This window comes from Caloenas nicobarica, chromosome Z (assembly GCF_036013445.1).
Source record: "Caloenas nicobarica isolate bCalNic1 chromosome Z, bCalNic1.hap1, whole genome shotgun sequence".
NCBI lineage: Eukaryota > Metazoa > Chordata > Aves > Columbiformes > Columbidae > Caloenas > Caloenas nicobarica.
Genome location: NC_088284.1, coordinates 107849419 through 107869858, shown reverse-complemented (window position 1 = coordinate 107869858; position 20440 = coordinate 107849419). Strand labels below are relative to the sequence as shown.

Here is a 20440-nt window from a genome sequence, read left to right as displayed (position 1 = left end):
AAGCTGCCATAGATATTTCGCTAAATTCCAAAGTGTAGGAGTGATTAGGAATTTCAGCCAGGAAAAAAAAAAAACAACCAAACCCTGGCCAAGGTACAGACATGAATGAGGTTACCTTGCACCAGGCAACTAGGTGGTAATTAGGTGCTGCTTAACGAGCACCGTGTTAAATGCTTCAGATCACATCCTACGAACAGGCCAGTTATCCATGTGAGCTGGAATTAAACAGGAGTAATTCACATTAAGCTGACACTGCCTCCTGAGTGCCAGGCGAGATTTAAAACCACACCACTTGACAAACGTTCTGATTCAGTATTTTCCCCCAGTGTAGGGCAACCATAAAATAAACGTTTAGGGAAGGGCAGACTGGGGGTCTCTGGGGCTGCTCACCAGCACGGGCAGCAAGAGCTGCCGGGAAGTGCAATATTTTGCCCAGGCTGAAAATGCGCTTGTGTTCCTATTTTTACACACTGGTTTGGGAATATACACAGTTGCCTTAGCAACCAACACATCAAAGACTGACAGAACAGTCTCAGACTGATGTACGGAACTACATTTTCTTACAGCTCTATAAAGGTAAAAATGGGCTGATGTATGGAACTGTATCTTCTATGGCTCTGTAAAGGTAAAAATGGGCTGATGTATGGAACTGCATCTTCTTACGGCTCTATAAAGGTAAAAATGGGCTACTTTTAACCTTCCTCACCATCAGCGACACCACTGCAAGAGCTCTCCTGGCAGAAGCACAGTCTCGACATTTGGCTAAGACCAAATGGGTGCTGAAAGCTCCAAATAGAAATTATATTCTACTTATGTTGTTATTTTTCCAAAACTTCCTGTCCTGGCAAGTTCCCACCTTCCCCTCAGGAGAAACATCCAGACAATTCTGAACTAAGGTGCAAATCCTCCCCGGGCAGCTGAGCATCAGAGCAGCGAGGTTCTGGAACAAAAGCCCCCTAATTTAATAACAGAGGCAAACAATATTTATTAGGGCAGGTTATGAAAAGGATTGTATGATGCAGTGGTGTGTAGTAGGCTGAGGCTGGACCGACTGACAAGGGAACCTGTCGCTCCCCCATTTCTAACACCCAAATTCTCAAAGTTGGCTTCTTGCAGCACCGAGGGGGCACGGCCAGACCCGGTCACCTCTCAAGGACACAAACCGATCAGCTCGTCCTCAAACCGCCGGGTGGGCTATTTTGCACCCATGTGGGCCTTATGTTGATGGCGAAGGAGACACCTTTGACTCACTACTCTTTAAAATTTACTTTTCTAAAGAATTTTATCTCTGAAGACAGGAATAAAAACATTTAGAAAAAGAAGATACTGAAAGGCACAGCTGGACTACGCACAGCAGAGGCTGCTGGCAACCCCTTGTCCACACAGAACCAACTCTGCTTACTGAAGTTCGTTTGCTTTTAAAGAGGCAGACTGAAGATGTAGTCAAATTTAGTTAGTAGATTTATAAATATAGATTCTAAAAACCTGCGTTTAATTTATTTTGAACAGCACCGATTTCATGGAGGAGGAATGGGAAAGAGGATGACAGTGAAGCAGCACAGACACATTTAACGGGATGAGACGAGGCATCAAGCTATGAAGTTACTGCTCTGTCTTAATAGACAAAAAGCCATTAGGAACACAGTAAATGTTTTAGCTTCATTTTTAAGCAATAAATCCTTCTGGTTTGCTGACGCACACTGTATTAAACAGCTTCTTGCATGAATCTTCTGTTCCCAGCCTCCAAAAAAGAAATAAGAGATACATAAAATGGGACTGAGAGACAAGCGTCAGTTCCAGATAAACTAATGTTGTTATTTAAACCCACACAGCAGTTTCTAATGCGAGTGTGCGCATTAACTCTACTGATTCCTCCCCCACCCTCTCTTTTTTTTTTTTTTTTTTAACTAAAACCTCTTTGGGGATTATAACCACATGTGAGTATAAGCTTTAGAGGTCATATTTACTCAGGAATCACACTCACATCTGCCAAACTTTGTTTAACCGTTCTTTAATCATGTTCTAATAACCCACGCGAGCTTTAAGTTCTTAAAGCTAACCGAACCATCGCTTGCTAGATAAAAATCAGAATAGTGATTAATTGCACTTCTCTTCTTACTCAAGTGCTTATTTCCCTTATGTAAATTCCTCTGTGAAAAGCACCACACAGGCGTTCAGCCCGATAACACTCCTGCCAAAAAAGACAGGCAGATGTCCTGTGGTGGGAAACCCCAAACAACGCCGAGATGTCTGAGAAGAGCAGAAAAGCAGCATCCTGAGCTCTGTTGCCTTTGTGATCTGTATGTGCCAGCGCAACGTTAGAAGTTACCTTTGTACTGGAGGGCTCTTAGATGGAGCGTGAGCAGAAGCCACGTGCTCAGTGAGAGTCTTGGAAGAGACTCCGTGTACAAAACAAAATGAGCAATTACAATTTCTGAAACTTGGGAGAGCTTGTGATAGAAAGGTTCAGTACACGTTCTATAAACTGAGCTGCTATAAACAGCCTATAGCCAAAATCAAACCTCAGCCTTGGGCTGGCGGCCTGGTCAGGAGGGAGCAGAACCAAAAAAGGTCTGGTCCTCAAGGAAAGGGTCATTCCAGTACTGATGAGATGTTCACAGAGAGACCCACTCCACTTCTCCCGCAGGTAATATTAACGATATGATGGTCCTTTAGACATATATGGGGTTTGGATCCCAAAGGTACAGGCTGCTGTTTGCACTCTGATTTGTTTTCTGCAATCCCATAGGGGCAGTTGAAGGTTTACAGGCTTCTCAAGTTCTTCTCACTCCTGAAAGCCCCTGTCCAGAAGTGCTGAATTACACAGCCCAGGCGAGGAGCTCCTCCGATGTCTGGAGCATGGACAGATCTTTAATTCAAGCCATCTTTGTGGACTGAACTGCTTGCAGTTTGGTAGATCTGCTTTCACCTCTTATTCCCTTCCAAACATCACCCTGGTACACCCAGCTTCAGAAGTGTAAGTGTGAGTAACTTCAGGAAATTTAGACATTAGCAATCTTGAGGAAAAAGTACTTGACTACCAGCAGAGAGGGAACATATCCCAAACCACCTCCTGAAAGCGATCCCTCTCCTTTTCCTTGGTCCTTGTCTTGCACACACGACATCGCATCGTGTGTTCATCCAGGAGCACATTCTCATAGAATCAATTCTCACCAATCAGCCCTTTTTTTCTCTATACTGTTATTATTCGTAAGCTACAGAATATAAACTATTCATATAACATGGATTTTTCAGTGTTTTGACATACTATTGCCACTGAATCTACGCAAGGTTATATCACACTTCATCAAAAGTACTTTAAAACCAGGTTTGGTTTTCAGTTCTGGAACACATAGGAGTCACCCGGCACATTCCTCTCCTACCCAAAGCACATCCGGATAACCGAGATTATTCGTACTTGACACAAACCTCAAAACACCATTTACCTGGAAGAATGGACGGTGTGACTGATGGTGACGACGTAGCCTGCCCCTCCGACGTCTAAGTAAGGACCAGTAAAGGTAATTAGTCCTGGATTAGCCACTGCATGCAAGTACCTGAGGGCAGCCAAAAGAAACCCATAATTACTGTAAGCTTTAAGGCAGTATCTTTGATTTTTCAGAAACACAAACACCGAATTCTGCACACTGTGAACAATGTGCTACCAAATTAAGGTTTCTTAATACTAAACAAGTACCTAAGTGTGATTAGGACCCGGACCTAAACCAGACTTGCTCAATGAATGGTTCTTCAGTACATACAACTGCATAAAAAAAGCTCAATTTACTTCTTCATTGGATAGATGAGATGGCATTTTAGACATTTTTCCCCAGAACAACACATGACTTAGTGCCGGCGGAGGCTCGAACTCAAAGCAAACACTGGCAAAATTATTACGTGGCAAACGCAGCAGAAAGGACGTCCCGTATGCAGAAATCACACATGCAAATCTGGAAAGATGTCAGAAAGTGATTACAAATTACAATTGCTTTTAAAACTTACTGTCGACAATGTCAAGTATCTTCTTACTGTCATGAAAGTTTGAAAGACATTCCAACTGTTGGAAAAACTTCTGTGTATGAAAAAGCTATTACTTTGTTTTCCAGTGTACTAACCCCAGAGTCTGGACTGCACTGTGGAAGTGACGGAATTCTACTTTTTCCCTTGTGCTTTGCTTGCATCTTCCTTCCAAAACACTGCCATTTGGCTTTATATATTAAAAAAAAAATAAAAGGACACTACGGCATGCTGCATATGGAGGCTTTTTCATAGCCACTGTTTGTGCAAAACAGTGAAGTATAAAAGCAAGAGAAAACCAAACCAAACCAAACCAAACAAGTCCTCCCAAAAACAATAATGAAAATAATGTGGAGGTTTTTTTAAATGGAAACAAGGGATTGTAAAAGTGCGTTCAGTTCATTTACAACATGAATGCACCTTGTTTATCTCACTACAAAAAACAAGAGCAAAATTCCATCATCTTATCTCTCAGCAAAAGCATAAATAAGAACAAAAAAGGAAGAAAACCTGAAGAAAAGCTCATCAGTAGCTATGGCAATGATTTTTTCAGGGAAAATAGAGGCTTCCCCTTTGGCTGTTGCGGTGGGACCCGGTGCTGGCTCATGCCTTCGGCAGCGTCGGGATCGGTAGCACCTGCGCAGATCCTGCCCAAACGTCCAAACACGCTCCGCAGCACTCGCCTGCCTCATTTGTACATATATTTGTAATGTACACAAATATTTTCCCAAATCAGATGCTAGTGCATAATTAAGAGCGCACAGTCGAGCCAGCAAATTCCTACTCTAAATTGTCAAGGAAATCTGCTGTAAACAAAAAGACTAAAATATTAACAACCAAAAATGGCACAGGGACTTGAAAACACTCCCGAATTAGCTAATCCCTAAAGGGGATGCTCATTTTCTGAATATTTATATTCCCATCTGCCACGGCAGGGATATGAAACAGAAACTATCACTTAAAATAAAAAGGGTTGAAATTAGAAACAATATAGGTTTTAACTGGCTGTATTTAAGCACTGAGCCTTTTACCCATGATGAAAATATTTCTAGTTAAATAGTTTATAGCTGGCCATAAAAACAAAACAGGCTATGAAATCAATACCAAATATTTTCCTTATTGCCCTCCAAGATTATCCAAAGCTTTGAGAACAGGACCCTAAAACTCACCATTGTCTCCTGGTGGGATCAAATGCTTTGTCCATGAGGGAACCGGGGTAAATTCGGAGCACCCCATTGGGGGTTGCTATGTAACGGCGCACAATATAACTGTTCAGGCTACTCATTTCCATTTGTGTCATCCATTCATCTGTGACGTGACTGGTAGCCATTACTTCATTTCTGACAGAGAACTGCAAAACAAAGGCAGACCTAGCAGGGTTCCTCTAAGACTTGCATGAGAAGATAATAAGCTGCTCGCGGGGTTTCCTAAAGAGCCATTGGAGATCATCTAAACTCAATTACTTGTTTAAAGTCGTCTCACACCAGACGGATCTGGCACATTCCAAGCAAAGGAAAAGCTTATTATAATGAAATATTGTTGTCGTTATCTCTGCGGCTTTTAGCATTTGTTTTTTTACTTCACGTAAATATAAATACTGCTCCGCTTGCACACAAAATAGAAATTTCTCATTTATATGCCTAAGAACACAAAGGTATTCCTGCTAAGAATTTACTGCAGCTTTAATTTTTCTAGTGCTCATTTCAATAGCTGCTTATCAACAAATTCCCCCCTCTTAGGGAGGAAACCCTCTCCCTCTTCTCTCCAGTCTTCCAGGCCCTGCAGCCCACGGCCACCACTCCAAGCATGGGGACACCCCTCCAAACCACCGCTCCGTAACCCTACGAGCATCAGGAGGTGGATATTTCGGGTCCTCTCCTCCCGGATGCAGGTGTAGGACGTGAGGAACCCGGGGTCTCCAGGGCTGCCCAGGGTGGACAGCACCGAGGAACGCACCTTGAGGCCGGGGTTGGCGATGAGGCGCGTGTTGTCGCTGAGATAGGCCGTGTAATGCTCCACCATCCGCTTCGTCTCGGGCTGGCTGAGATGTTCATACGGAGAAGAGAAGCTGCCCGCAGAGAGCATGACTGTAGGGCTTTCTGAAAACAGCAAATCCGAGAACGTTACGGACAAGGAATTGCGCGTGTCGCTATGCAAAGCGCACAGCTCCTTCAGGTCACGGGCGGACTGCAAGAAAGGGTGGAAAATGTGAAGTTTTCCACTCAAAATGGAGCGCTGACCAGCACAGCTCGCCTCCCCAGGCACTGACGAAACTTACGTTGCACATGAAGCACCTCTCTTGCTTCAAAATACAGAAGTCACAAAGTTAGTCCACTTGCTCTGATCTCCATGGGTTATTTGGTAACTTTAGTGCCCTTGTTCTCAAAGTCTAAACAACCTCTGCATTACTGCTTTTCAAAACATTACAGAAGCTGTTTAGCCTTCATGCTAAAGAAATTACTTATCCATGTTTAGGTTGGATACAGCAGAGGAAAACAAAAATGAGCACTTTCAGCTACAGAAAATGAACAAACAGAGAATTACAAACGCAGAGAGGGAGCTTACCAATAAATGTGTGGCTGTCTGGGGTGATTTCCAGAACAGACTAGAAAGTAAACCTTCCTTGTGCAAAACTGCAATACCAGCCAACTTTTTCTTTTGAAAAAGAAAAACGATGATGATGCAGGGCTGGAGGATGAGAATAATGCCTTTTCTGAATATTTGACTCATGGAACCTAATTTCCCCATGTGTAATGGTCTCCAAAGGAAAAAATTCACCGGAGTCTGTGAAGTGTTCTGCTTTTATTCACGTTCCTCTCAAACACATCACCATACATCCAGCAGTCATATATATTGCAGTCATCACTCACAAACTTCTATTAGAGCACTTCATCTGCTTCCCAGACCCAATATTCTGATGTGATTGCCTTTTACTTTGCATGAAGTTTTTCCACTTGTCAGCTTAGTACTGCGTTTTTTTGATATTTTCCATTTATATCTTGTCTTTCTGGATATCAGATAGTGAAGACTAGGCACCACATTAAAGAAAGAAAAAACCCTATATTTTAAACAGTTGGCAAAACAATTTCCATAGGTTTGTCAAGTTCCTCCATAACCCCTCCAATCTAATCTCACTTAGTTATTTGTGGCACTGCAATATAGCTAAGAAAATATCCCAACTGTGCCGCTAATCCACCCATAAGACCTTCCAACCTTGTTACAAACAAAAGCACTTAATGCAGAACTTCTTACAATACAGCACAGATTCTAGCAAAACCCCCAAGACTAATACTGAAATATGAAAGCTTGCAACTCACGATGCTTATATAAAAAAATCTCTACGTTCTTAGAATATATTATGTTTTTTAAGTTCTCTATCCTTTCCAAGCACACTAGAACTTACACTGCCATGGAGACTCTCCCTCTTTGCAGTATGTCTGAGCAACTCCTGAAATCAGTCAGGTAGGACAGAATCAACTTAGCTTATGAAAAGCAGAAACGTGTCAGTGAGCCGAGAATTTTGAAGCAGGTAAGGAAGGTCTGGAAACCATCACAGCACAGGAGTTCTCAGTTTCCCCCAGCAGACATAACTCCTGACTTCACATGAGCGATGGTATTAAATGCTTCTGGCGGTGAAAAACTTGCATAAGGCAAAAAGTAGCCCCGCACAACTGGCCGGGACTTCATCCTACTTATGTTATTTGTTAATAAGCTGCTTTACAGCCAAGAGAACAGAACTTTGTTTCAAGGTTGCTGAGACATCTCCCATCCCCACTCCACTCTCTAGGAACTCGAGTAAGGCTCACGGTGCATTTCTCTCTTATTTTGATGAGCTCTCCCACTGTGTTCGCTCATGCAAGTGCTCGCCCTTGAGCAGTGTAGCTGTGATCAATGAAGAGCTTGAGAAGCTATTAGAAAATCAGCCTTGGAAACAAAAGCCTCTCAAGAGGAGAGTATTTCCAGCGTTCCGCGAGAACAGTTTTACTTTCAGCTGCCACAACTCCGCAGAAAGATGCAGGAGGTCAAGAGGAACAGCAAGAAAGCTTTACCTAAAGTCGCCAGCTGCTTGAAGTGCAGGCAGGCGTTGGGCTGGCCCAGCAGATCCAGTCGGTGATACAGGAGCTTGCTGCTGGGGACAGTGTTGAGATTCTTCAGCTGCTTAACAGGTATTTCTGGCTGTATCACCACGACACACAGAATAAAGGACGTGTCCTGGACCTGAAAGACATAGGCAGGTCATCGAACAAACAAAAAGGTGGAGGAGTTACAGAACTTATTTTTTATTTGGCAGTCATTCTCCTTCCTTTAACCGCTCATCCCATCCCGTTCTGGAAGGTGGCGCCACGCTTTGCCGTACTCTCAAGGATCACAATTCCCGCTCTCTCTCAAAACAGACAACTCATTTCCAAAGCAGCTAATGCAGAAACACAGACTTGATCCCACAGAAAACAGAGAGAACAATTATGCAGATAAAATTTTCAAGCTGTATTGGTGTCCGCGCAGGATACAAACACTTGTCTTCAGTGCCCTGATTACTGCGACTCAGTCCCACCAGCCACATTCCAGTCTGTAACCAGCCCGTATGGATCAGAGTTGTATAAAAAAAATACTTTCCCAGAGTCTACGCACAAATATTTAGTTTTCAGGAAAAAAAAGATTATATTAAGACCTTAATTTTGTTGCTCAATTAGCAATAATTTCTAACACTGTTTTCTGGATACTTTTTGAAGTGTTATTAACAGAGGAGAGAATTCAGGTGCAGAGTTGATAAAATACACTGGTATTCCCTTTATGAAGAATGCAGACAAATTAACTCTCAAAAATAAGATTTTATCATTACCACTCTTAATTGTGTGTCACATGCTTTACTGGTTTGTATATTTTAAGTATCTTATAGTACATCAGACTAGCAAAACCTGGAGTTACCCAGCTGCTCTGCAAGGGTGTTTGATATTTAACGTAGCATTACAACATTAGAAAATTAGCTCCAGACGCCCTCTCATGTGAAGTTCTGTTACACAATGACAGATTTAATCTCTTAAAAACTGCTCAGCTTAATCTTTTTGGTTGGATTTAACTTAATACTGTGAAATGATCCACAAGTACCCTCCTAAGTTTGTTGGCACAAAAAAGTAGCCAATTATTTCTGACATCAGTGAAAATCACCTGGATTATATTGACCTTTACATTCCATTTTAAGCCCTGGGTCAAGATTAGTGTTCAGATATGTTAAACTGAAGAAAGGAAGACAGCTGCTAGAAGCTCTCTTAAAACTCTTACAACTGGGAATAAAGCCTGTTGCACACACGTCGTACTCAGTTTTACTGAAAGCTCCAATATAACCGATGTTTGCAAGAAAAGTGTTAAATTACAGCAAACACCATTAGTGGCTGCTGATATAGTTCTGAAGAAAAGATAGTATCAGAACGAGAAGCTGACATTTTCCCAATTATATTCGTTAATGGACTGTACTACTCTACCTCTAATATAACAGTGTTAAGCAAAAGAATGACTTCATGATGAACACCGCCTCAGCCCTGCACTCAAACGTGGTTTCTGTAAGTATTTATGTGTCATCTGCCTTGCAGTGTGACATCCAGACCAGGATAGATTTATTTCCATTGGGAAAGCACGAGTATAATCTCTATGTGACTGTACATTACATCTGTCTTATGAAATGAGTCCCTTGCTGAAGCAAGAACACAGACATGTCCATACAGACACGTCTCTGAAGATGACATGGTAACAAAACTGAAACGGCAATTTCACCAGTTCGTCCCTGTAACAAAAAAACCCCACAGTCATGCGGTTTCTGAGTAATTCAAACCTTTCATACTTCAACCTATAGCAATACTTCACTATATTCAACGTACTCTTCAATATGCTCTGGATACTAATGTACTCTTCAATAGATGAACTTACTCTAAGTCATCCTGCAACAGCATCACCCGAAGTCCTTACCATTTTCCAGGCGTAGCTGACGTTGTAGGCTTCTTTCCCAATTTCTCTCAGTTTGTTCACATGCCAAGACAGGGAGGAATTCACAGGAACCGTAATGATCTGGCTGCCCAGGGGAATGCTATATTGGCAAATAAAACATACAGCATTTTATTAAACACTGAGAAAGCTCTAAAACAAAACCTATCTACTGTACATTTATAAATATATCATAAAATATGAAGAGACTGTTATCTGTCTCAGGTGAAGAGAAAGCGTATATATGCTGAAAATGCACTTGTGTACCTCCACCCTTTGAGTTAAAACACACACTCAGATTAGACAAAGGATAAAGAAAAACCCAGACCAAACGGTGGAAAAGAGGGAGATTAGAAAGAGCATCCCCCGGCTCAGCTGTGGAAACCACTGAGCACACCAGATGGTAAAAGGAAGAAAGTTGGAGGAAAAAACAAACCAGAACTGTTGTGGTGCGGAGGAAATCCATCCAAGTATCCAGATAGTGTAGGAAAAAGAACTTTGCCTTATATTCCCTTAAAACACTACTAGTGCCCTAAGGACTGCTAATGTTTAGACCTGCAACTCAGATTTCTCACCTAAGGATGTTCTGGCGCACCAGCTCAAATTTCGGAATGTTCTCGTAATGGATGATATCTGTGTGGAGCGGCGGTTCAGAAAGCAGGTACGGCCTGGTAAGGGATGGGTGCATAAGAGTGTATCCTAAAAAATAAAGACACCAATCCATACATTGAACACGTTATAAAAACCGAGCCCAGGGTGAATATTTATAGGGAAAAAAAAAAAAGAATACAGTAACTCCATACGGTTTTTGCAAAGGCTTAACAAATGTCAGTGAACAAGCAATATTATCAAAGAAGTTGCAAATGAAGAACTAGATAAGTCGCAAGTGAAAGACAGCTCGAAGAACCAAGCAATAAAGAGAGGTTGGGATCAGAGGAAAAGAGCTGAACATACATATACACCAGTTTTTACAGAAAACCTCAATGTTACACATGTTGAACATCTCAAGAAAAAGTAAGCATTTCCACATCAAAACTCCAGCACGGAATTTTCAAGTCATGAATCCACCTACAGTTTCCCGCAACTCTCAGGCAAAATGAACCAAACAGCGTGCAATTAATCTTTTAATAAATATTACCATTCATTACGTACAGACTATTTAGCGACATGAGAATTAAGAGTTTCCTTTTGATGGTTTAATGACCTCAGTGGGACTAGAAGAGATTATCTGAGCCAAAAAGTTACCTTTATTATCAATGAGGAAAGTGTAGGAGCCCAAGGAGTCTTGATAATAGGTCACGTCTTCCAAGATATATGCGAGATTAACATCTACTCCAACAATCCCAAGCAGCAGGTTTCCAAAGTAACACGGTTTACTTACAGTCATTATCAGGCCTTAGAATGAGAGAAATAACAAAACCATCAGCAATAATACCTAGTTAATTATTTTTAGAGGAAACAGAGCATGCACTCTGCCATTTCAACACGTTATACAGCTAAATTTTATACAGTATTCCTTGCTGGAATATGGACAAAAACTGGCACACCTGCAGGGAAGCTGAGCAGCTTATCTGTTGTCTGGCTGGTTTTAGCCACTCTCGCTAATTGGTTCATGTCTATATTTCTGATAGTGACCTAAGGTACATTTAATCAATTTATTAAAATACACACCACGATTAATGTTTTGAGGGTTTTTTTTTTCAGTCTACAAGTCGATGCCTTACAGATAAGAAACGCATTTGCATGAAAAGCCAAGAGAGTGTTTTGTTCCTTTAACATCATTTAAGGCAATTTGAAAAATAGGGGGAGGAGGGAGGAAGAGAATTTGTACTTGTAAAGCAACAACGGGGGTGAATTATTGCTCATTTAATTGAGAATATTAAACCTCCTCTGCCTAACTAAATCCCAGTATGGCCACTTGTCCTGGGAGTCATACCCATAATTGCACAATGGTTTGAGACGCATCTTGTGCCTGAGGTAAGAACTCTCGGTAATACCTTATTTCTCTTAGTTTCTACACCACTGCTATTTGGAAACTCAGTGACTGTTTTCCTTCAAACCAATATAAAATTCATTTGCATGTATAAGCTTTTAAGTACACTTCAATATCTATGGAAGACAAACCTCCTCTATTGCACCATTTCTAATCCTTCTGTTGCTCAGATTTTCCATTATGCTCAGACATGGCTTTGCGAGAGATTAATAACATAGTTTAATTACTGAGGTTGGGAAATGCAGAAAGCAGCAAGCACCCTGACTCAGAAGAGATTTGCTCAGGAATAGTCTTTGTTTTGGGAATCAACACACAAGGCAAATGTGCAACCTGAACTCAGCAGCCCTTGAAAACTCTCCAGCATAACCCTCAACTGCTCCGACGTACTGGCCAAACTAAGAACACGCAAAGGATCCTCCTGCAGTGCACAAACTAAACCGATTTCTGCACTTCCTACATGTGTGTCATCTTATACACGGGCTGGTACGCTCCCAGAAGTCTCTTTCGATATCTACACCTCTAGTCTCCACATTACTGGATGTAGAGGTGAAATGAGAGAAAATCAAACACGCAGTGTTTGGTAACGTGGCATCTAGTTTTAAAGTAAAAGGGCAGATCCATGCAGCTTCCTACCACGTCAGCATAAACTAGAAACCGATGGGAAAACCAGACTGCAGACATCTGCTGCATTAAAATATTCTTCAGGATGCATTCGCAGTCTATGGAAAAATTGTCACCAGGCTTCCATTACATTCGGTGTATCCCTCACTCCAGACTGGCTGGGCCAGGAAACAGCCTCGAGTTGCGCCAGGGGAGGTTGAGGTTGGATCTGGGGAACAATTTCTTCCCCAAAGGGCTGTGGGGCATTGGAACAGGCTGCCCAGGGCAGTGCTGGAGTCACCATCCCTGGAGGGGTTGGACAGATGGAGATGAGGTTCTCAGGACATGGGGCAGTGACGGTGTTGGGTTAATAGCTGGACTTGATCTTAAAGGTCTTTTCCAACCAAAATGATTCAATGATCACCAGCCAGCTCAGGCTTCCTCTACCGTTCAGCGCTGGGGACAGACCAAGAGTGCTGAAGCAAAAGGAAGAGCTGAGGATAGCAAATTTTGGACAACATTCAATAATGTCTCTTTGTGCCATCTGTTAAGCCTCCTCTTTACACAGGTCTGACTGCCAGTGCCCGGCATCCCCGTCCTTACAGCCCGGCAGCACGGAATCGGTGCTAAACCAGCTGTGAAAAACCACGGCTCGGGGTGCAAAGAGAGAAAAGGGGAACGGCAGCAGGAAGGCTGACTCCACGGTCATGTGCGTGGCCCCGCAGGGAAGGGAGGCTCAGACGATAACAGCTTTTTCTCTCCTCTGCTGTAGGGTCTGTGCAACCCCCTGAGTTCACCTGTAAGACCTCCAGACAGACAGAAAGACTGAAATAAGTAACCCTGCAACAGTGCAGAGTGGTTGAGGCTGTCAATTCAACATGACAAGATTGCTTCCCTCGAGTACAAAGAATTTCCCTCCACAAATTAAATTATGGATGCTGTACACATATGTAAGAACAAATTTCACCCCTGAGAACCCAGTCTGAATCTATCTATTGCTTTTCTTATTACCACTGTTTTTCATAACTAGATCTTCTGCAGAGAATAAACCTACTGACACGAAAGGCTAATATTACATTGGCCTTGGGAACACACCTAAAAGCGTCACCTCACAAGACTATAGTACATGTAAGCAAAAAGGAACCTAATATCTGACCTTTTTATAACTAAATTCAGTGTGAGCACTTACCATCTCCCATTTCATCGGAGAAAGGCAGGCTGAAGACCGCCTCATCGATCATTCGGTTGGGGAGGTTTGTGTAGAATCGGCCAACTGTGGTCTCCAGGTTACTCAGCTGGTTTAGGACCATCATGCTCCCCTTGACCACGGGCAGGGCTGTTCGGTCCGGCACCCCGTACTTCACCGAGTTCTGCTCTGCCAGGTCTCGCAGAAAGGCCAGTTCCTTCAAACCTGTCACTCCCTCTGAAACAGAGACGCGAGAAATAGAAGGAGCTTATTTTCCATCGAGACTTCTGCATCTTACTCCAAAGTGCTGTCAATAAAAGCAAAACGAGATACATGCTGTACTGTAGGACTGAATATACTATTCAGGCAATAAGGTAAAGCGATGAAAGACTTGTATGGTTTTAGGAAAAGTAATTACCTAGTTCAAAATTTAGTAAGATTGCCTCTCACATGCTGCTGCACGATGCAAAAATTCAATATGCTGTTCACATCACCACTTTAAACAAAGATCTTCTAACAAAGACTTAGGTGACCCATAAATCCACAGGACAGCTCTCTGGTCTCCACCGGTGGCTGCTCCACACACAGGACCAGAAGTGTATTATACACCTCTGGAGATAACAGGCTTTGTTCTTTAGGTTAAACATTAAAGTTTCACATTTTACGTAAGTCTCAGGCTCAATTCCTGCTGACAAATCTAATACTTTTGTATATATTATGTCTCAAATGAGTATTTAAATTTGCAGCCAAATGATACACTGCCTTCCTTGCCTAGAGTCTGTGTGCAGTTTTTAGTAACACAACACATAGCCTTCTTATTAAAAATGCCACGTTGGAAAAAGCACAGGATGCCAAACTACTGTGTGTGTGATCTTCATATTTAACTTCACTCCTAGGTTGGGTCCTAAATCATCAAAGCACTTCAGATTACATTTGACATTACATTGGCTCATGACTGAAATAAAAGTCACATATCTCCTTTTGCTGCACCAGGAAACACAGGCAGTGTCAGGAAGGTTGACAGTTGCAATCGTTATCAAATTTAATTCAGTCTGGTTGCCACTAAGCAATTTAGGCAATAATACTTTATATCCTGAGCAGCTGCACTGTGATATATAAGCATATAGTGGGGGCACATAATTTTATACACCAAAGAGGGAACATCTGGATGCAGCCTCTGGATTACACGGGCTAAAATCCATTAACAAACTGCTCCCAATAAGGCGTGGAATTACATTTGGATGAGCTCAATAAACAAGCTGTACAATGAAAGGGAATTTTCATTCACTGGAAATACAAAAACGTTTCTCACCGTTCATAAGCGCATAAGTAAGAATCATTACTGAGTTATTGAGGAAACTGTTTTCTTCATTGATGACACGTAGAGTGGCTTTTTTATCATCTTCTGAGGAATCTTTTGATGTAATCCCAGCCGAGAGATAAATTATGACCATATCGGTATCTAAAAAGAATTATATAGTGAGAGAGCAGAAAGTGCATCAGATTTTTAACTCGGGGAAGTCGTGTTAAGGGCCCCTACATCTGCTCACAACCATATACTGCAATGGCTTCATTTGTGAGATTCACAGGAATGTACGATGGATAAACACACCGCAGTTTCATGAATTATATCCTTCATCGGTAAACTTCTATTCACATCGTTTAACAAAGATCTGTTGGATCCGGTGCCTACCAGCCACCCAGAAGCACCGTGGCTTGCTTCTCCTGAGCAAACCCCATAGGTACCTTCTGGCCCGGCTGCAAGCAGGCAGGAGCGTGGGGGACACTCTAAATCCACGGAGAGGGTTTAACAAAAGCAAAAAAAAAAAAAAAAAGCAAGTTTTGTCTCCTGACCCACTGTTCTTCTCCTGTCCTGCAATTCTACAGAGCGGAGCTGCGCTGCATCTGATGGTATTTCCTATGTGAACAGCGCGCGGTGCTTTCACAGAATCACAGATTGTTAGGGATTGGAAGGGACCTCAAAAGCTCATCCAGTCCGATCCCCCTGCCGGAGCAGGAACACGCAGATGAGGTTACACAGGAAGGCTTTCCCAGGAGCTGCAGCAGCTGGTGCTGGTGGTCACAGCACTCTCCTCATCCTCCCTTCAGCGACGTCTGCCCGTGCGATCCGATCAGCCCCGCAGCAGCGCGGTGGCGGGCATCCCACAAAAACCCCTGAAAAAGACCTTTTTTCACCCACTACCGCTGCGGTCCAGTCCCGGCCTCGCAGGGCGGTCGCTGGAGGACGCGGCGGGAGGAAAAGCACCCGACGCCTTCGTGTGGCGCGGGCTGGAGAATAACGCTTGAGAAACGTGAGGCGGCACATCGAAGTTCCTCATCGGCTCCTTTCCCAGGGAGCCGAACACGTTTTTCAAGCTGAGCATGTTCCCGGTAAACGGCCTCAAAGCCTTTGAACACGTAAATTCAAATCATTGTTACACGCCATCCTGTTTCATCATATTGTATCTCGGTATTAAAAGTGGTTCATGCACGTAATTAAGACACTTGTAGGGATCACACAACCCCATATAATCCCAAGCACATGAGGTTACTTGGTTATATACAGTCTTTGTTGTCTCATCTGTTTTTTTGTGGTTTTGCTGTGGGTTTTTTCCGATAGGTACGAATGCTTTTACTTGTACGCTTTGTCATCATACTTGAAAAGAATTCTGGCCAGACTCGGCTTTTGATACAAACAAGCTAAGAAGAGTTGTTAATTTTAGGGGAATTTCTGCCTTTTTTTTTTTTTTAAATGAAGCTTTAAAGCTACAAAAAAAAGCCAAGCCAAGTATTAATACAGCTTTGGCTGTAGTTTAAGGAAAATTGTTACTGTGTTTCCCAGGTTATTGCACAGCTGTTATATACGGCAGGCAGGCCTGATGCTGCAGACTAAAAGCTTTGCGAGGAGGACTAACATAAGCCAGTCCTAAGCCTGCACCGCGATCAGTGCTGAACAGGGTTCATCATTCAACAACTGATCATCCTGCGCTATTTGATACACTACACTTTGACAGCAGGAAAAGGCCCTTATATTCAGTATATCATTACTGCACCTATCAATAGTGTGTGTATAATATATTCATACACTGCAATTTTTAATTTTTATATATATATACGCACACATACGCACTCTACCTATTCAACCAGAGTGTTTTCAGGGAATGTTGGTACCCGGTGGCAGGAAATTCCGACATGTTCAGCGGCACAATTCTTCCACCTCATACCAGTCATTTCCTCCTAAACTTCTTCAGTGTGAATTCGGGAGCGAGGTCGTATCTCAAAAACTTCCCCGACACACCCACACATTGTTCTCCAGGAACAGGATGTTAGAAAATTAACAGTGAAATGAATGATATTTTTTTCTAGGCTTATTTTTCTTTTTTAAAAAGATAACAAGATTATTTACAAGAAAATGAGGCATGTTCTATAAACATCCTCTTCTCAAACCTATTGCGTCTTGCCCTATGAATTGTGAAGTTCACTACATACACATTAGGTCTTCAAAATCTTTCATGCTTAGAGAAAACCTAAATCCAAAGCATCTGCCTTTTCTTTTAACTTTCTGTACTTGTGCCCTAAAATTAATTGTTTGGTATGAAATCTAGTAAAAGTATGTGTTTTCACATCAATGAAGAACGACAAAACATTCTAATCCTAATACACAAACAGTGCCAAACAGAGAAGATCCGTAGGAGGATGCTGCAAGACTCTACAGCTGATGTTCTTGGAATAACTACCGATGATTAATGCACCTTAACCTGGCCGGACTCAGCAGGGCTGGATTTTCTTGTTTTGATGTTTTATTTTCATCATTTTGCTAGAGGACGGTAAAAACCTGCCCTTGACAAGCCATCTTTCAGCTGAGCAGTGTACAGTCAAGTAAGAGCTTCACTCCATCTATAGCCTAAAGTTCAGAAGTTGGCTGAACCTTTAACATTAAAGGCATCGTTTTATAAACTGAAGGAGTCACATGAAGCAGGAGCACATCTTAGTCTTTGCAAAGCACTTTCATCCCTGGGCTTTTCTTTTTCAGTTTCTTCTGTTCTGAGCTGGTGAAGAATTTGCACCCGTTGGCGCAAGCACAGGACGAAGCGACGGGAATGGGAACCCCCCGATCTTGGGAATGGGAAGGAGAAAGCCCGTAATCAATGCACCAAAATTCAGGAGGATATTCTTAGATGAAGGACAATTTAAGCCAGGCCAACCTCACATTCCGTAAAATTTCACCCACAACTGGTATTCTCAAAAACCCCTTTTCCCCGAGAAGCACAGGCCACTCCCATAGGATTCCAGCTGGGTGAATTACCCGCACTTATATGTTTTGGCAATAAGTCAATGAACCTGCAGCAACAGCAATTGTCATTAAAAGGACACCCCCACGCACACATTTGGGAAATAAGTCAGCTATCAGGCAATCCAGTCCTGCAATTTCATATTATCGTTCAAAAGAAAGTCAGCAAGTGAAATAAATTAAAAGGCAACGGCCACATTCAACAGCTGCTCATGCTGATTCCAGATCAAGTAAATGCTACTTAACAAAATAGTATGCTTTTTTTTTTTAATATTCAAGACACTACACCCTGTCAAAGTGAGAATCTCAAGTAAGAAAACATTTGCAAGCCTCAGAAATAATCAGGATTGCACAACGAGGGACTTACTTCCTTGGAGTTTGGTGCCATTGTTTGTATTTCGGATCAACTGGAAAGCCTTTTGAAATCCCAGGGCGTGCTGCGTGGGGCTGTCAGACGACTTGATACTGCTAACGAAGGTGGACATCTTCCGTTTTGTCTCACTAGTGGCAGGAGACAGAAACGTCTTATAGCACTGATCCAGCGAGCAAGTTCTTGCTGTGTCTGCCACGGTTAACACTGAGATCTTGAAAGAGAAGAAACTATATTGGATTACCTTGCCATTTATAATTCTTTACGCGCCGATATAGAAAACACAATGATAAGCCAACTGAAGAGATTCTGGGGATTTAAATTCAATTGCTAAAAAATAAATGCTTGAGGCATAAATCCACCAAATTTGAAAAGGATTAGACTTAGGCTGAAATCTCTTCTTCTTGAAATCACCATTTCTTTCTCAGAGGAAGTCAGCTTCGCTCTGCTCGTATATAATAGTTAATACACAGATAACCGAAAACAAAATCAGGAGAGAGCATTTTCAGGAAAGCCTTGAGTGCCTATAGAAAAGTGGAGTGCATGCAGAAAATGAAAAAGCCCAACCTCTAAGAACTTTTCACAGGCAAAGCATTATGTCGATTTAAGACTTCAGCCAAAGTGAGCCAAATCTACCATCAATTTTTATCCTGTAAATAAGTTACGGCAGGTAGTGGTAACACTTGCATTAATATACGCATACCATACCAGTCTTATTAAATGAGTGGCATATTTTATTATAAATTACGACTGATGCAAGATAGTCATAGAATAAAGCAGAAATTATATACCTGTATAACAGGTTTCATAACCACTGAGCTACTGACCAAGTAATATACGTCTTAAACGTATTTTCTTCATTATAGGTCTATGTTAAGACAAATACCTTTGACACTTACATGAAATTACTATTAATTCTGCTAAACTATAAGCATTATTTTACAGTATCAAAACTCTCTAAAAGCACAGAAGTTAGAAGGTTTTTCCTGTACTATAAATGAGAAGACTTAAGGCAAAGATTATAATCCGTTGTTCTTCACTTGATTTGACTGAAGCTCCGTTCCTATTAAAAACAAACAAACAAACAACAAACCAAGAAACCACAAATCAAACAACAACAACAAAACCCAAACAAGCAGAAAGAACAACCAAGGTCCTACTAACAAGATTACTGAAAGGAAACACCAAACCGGGGACTGTTTGTGGTCGTAGAGAAGCACCTTATGGGCCTCTGGCTGTCATCCCTATTTAAAAAAAATCACAAGTTAAACAACTTTCTCATTGTCAAGTAGAATACCTGTGGCAAAGCAAGAAATAAAATTTGGATTTCTTGGCCTTTTGCTTTATCCCTTCCTGGCTGGTATCATGGTTGCCTGGGAATCTTCCAAACATCAATTATGTTTCAGCTCACCCCAGTATAGCAGCAGAATAAATCGGTTTGATTTTCACCAGTAAAAAACCAGAGCCTCAGAGGTTAAATGAGTTGCTCGAAGGATTCTAGCACTCCAGAAGCCATCAGGCGTAGAGCACAGTTCTCCTAATTGCACACTGTATCACGCTGCTGAGCATCACCTAAAGTCTCTGCCAAGATGAAGGAGCCTTTAAAGATGACTAAGAAACAAGATTTTGCCTTAGATCAGTGGTTTTCACTTTTTTCCAGCCTGCAGATCCCCAAATGTTTCCCCTGCAGTAATACGGGCTTCCAAAAGCAAGCTCAAGTCTTCATGACCCATTAGAGGCAGACCACACATCCCTACAAGTCCGTGGACCACAAGTTAAAAACATCGTTTTGGATGAAAATGGAAAATGCTGGGCATGGTTGAAACCAATCAAAATATTCTCCTTGTTTGGAGAAAGCTTACCTTATCGTGTTCATCGATGGAGCTCAGAATAACCTGAGCCGCATCTTTGGCAATCTGGAGCTGCGTCTCTGTGACCGAAGCCCCGTGGTCCACGATGACAACGATGTGCTTGGACTGAGGTCGAACGGTAGAAACATAGACAGGC

The 20440-nt window shown here is 42.1% G+C and overlaps 1 protein-coding gene across 1 annotated transcript in view; it reads right to left on the bottom strand.

Annotated features, from left to right (window-relative positions):
• The window catches only part of CACHD1 (cache domain containing 1), a 104232-nt gene that overhangs the window by 15139 nt on the left and 68653 nt on the right, over positions 1-20440 (bottom strand). Inside the window, exons 6-16 of the mRNA XM_065655746.1 lie at positions 20296-20440; positions 18431-18647; positions 15085-15234; positions 13776-14009; positions 11239-11388; positions 10569-10692; positions 9979-10096; positions 8067-8235; positions 5974-6116; positions 5187-5368; positions 3447-3557 (exon numbers count right to left, since the gene is read on the bottom strand). Coding sequence (XP_065511818.1) covers positions 3447-3557; positions 5187-5368; positions 5974-6116; positions 8067-8235; positions 9979-10096; positions 10569-10692; positions 11239-11388; positions 13776-14009; positions 15085-15234; positions 18431-18647; positions 20296-20440 — 1743 coding nt within the window. The remainder of the gene's footprint in view (positions 1-3446; positions 3558-5186; positions 5369-5973; positions 6117-8066; positions 8236-9978; positions 10097-10568; positions 10693-11238; positions 11389-13775; positions 14010-15084; positions 15235-18430; positions 18648-20295) is intronic.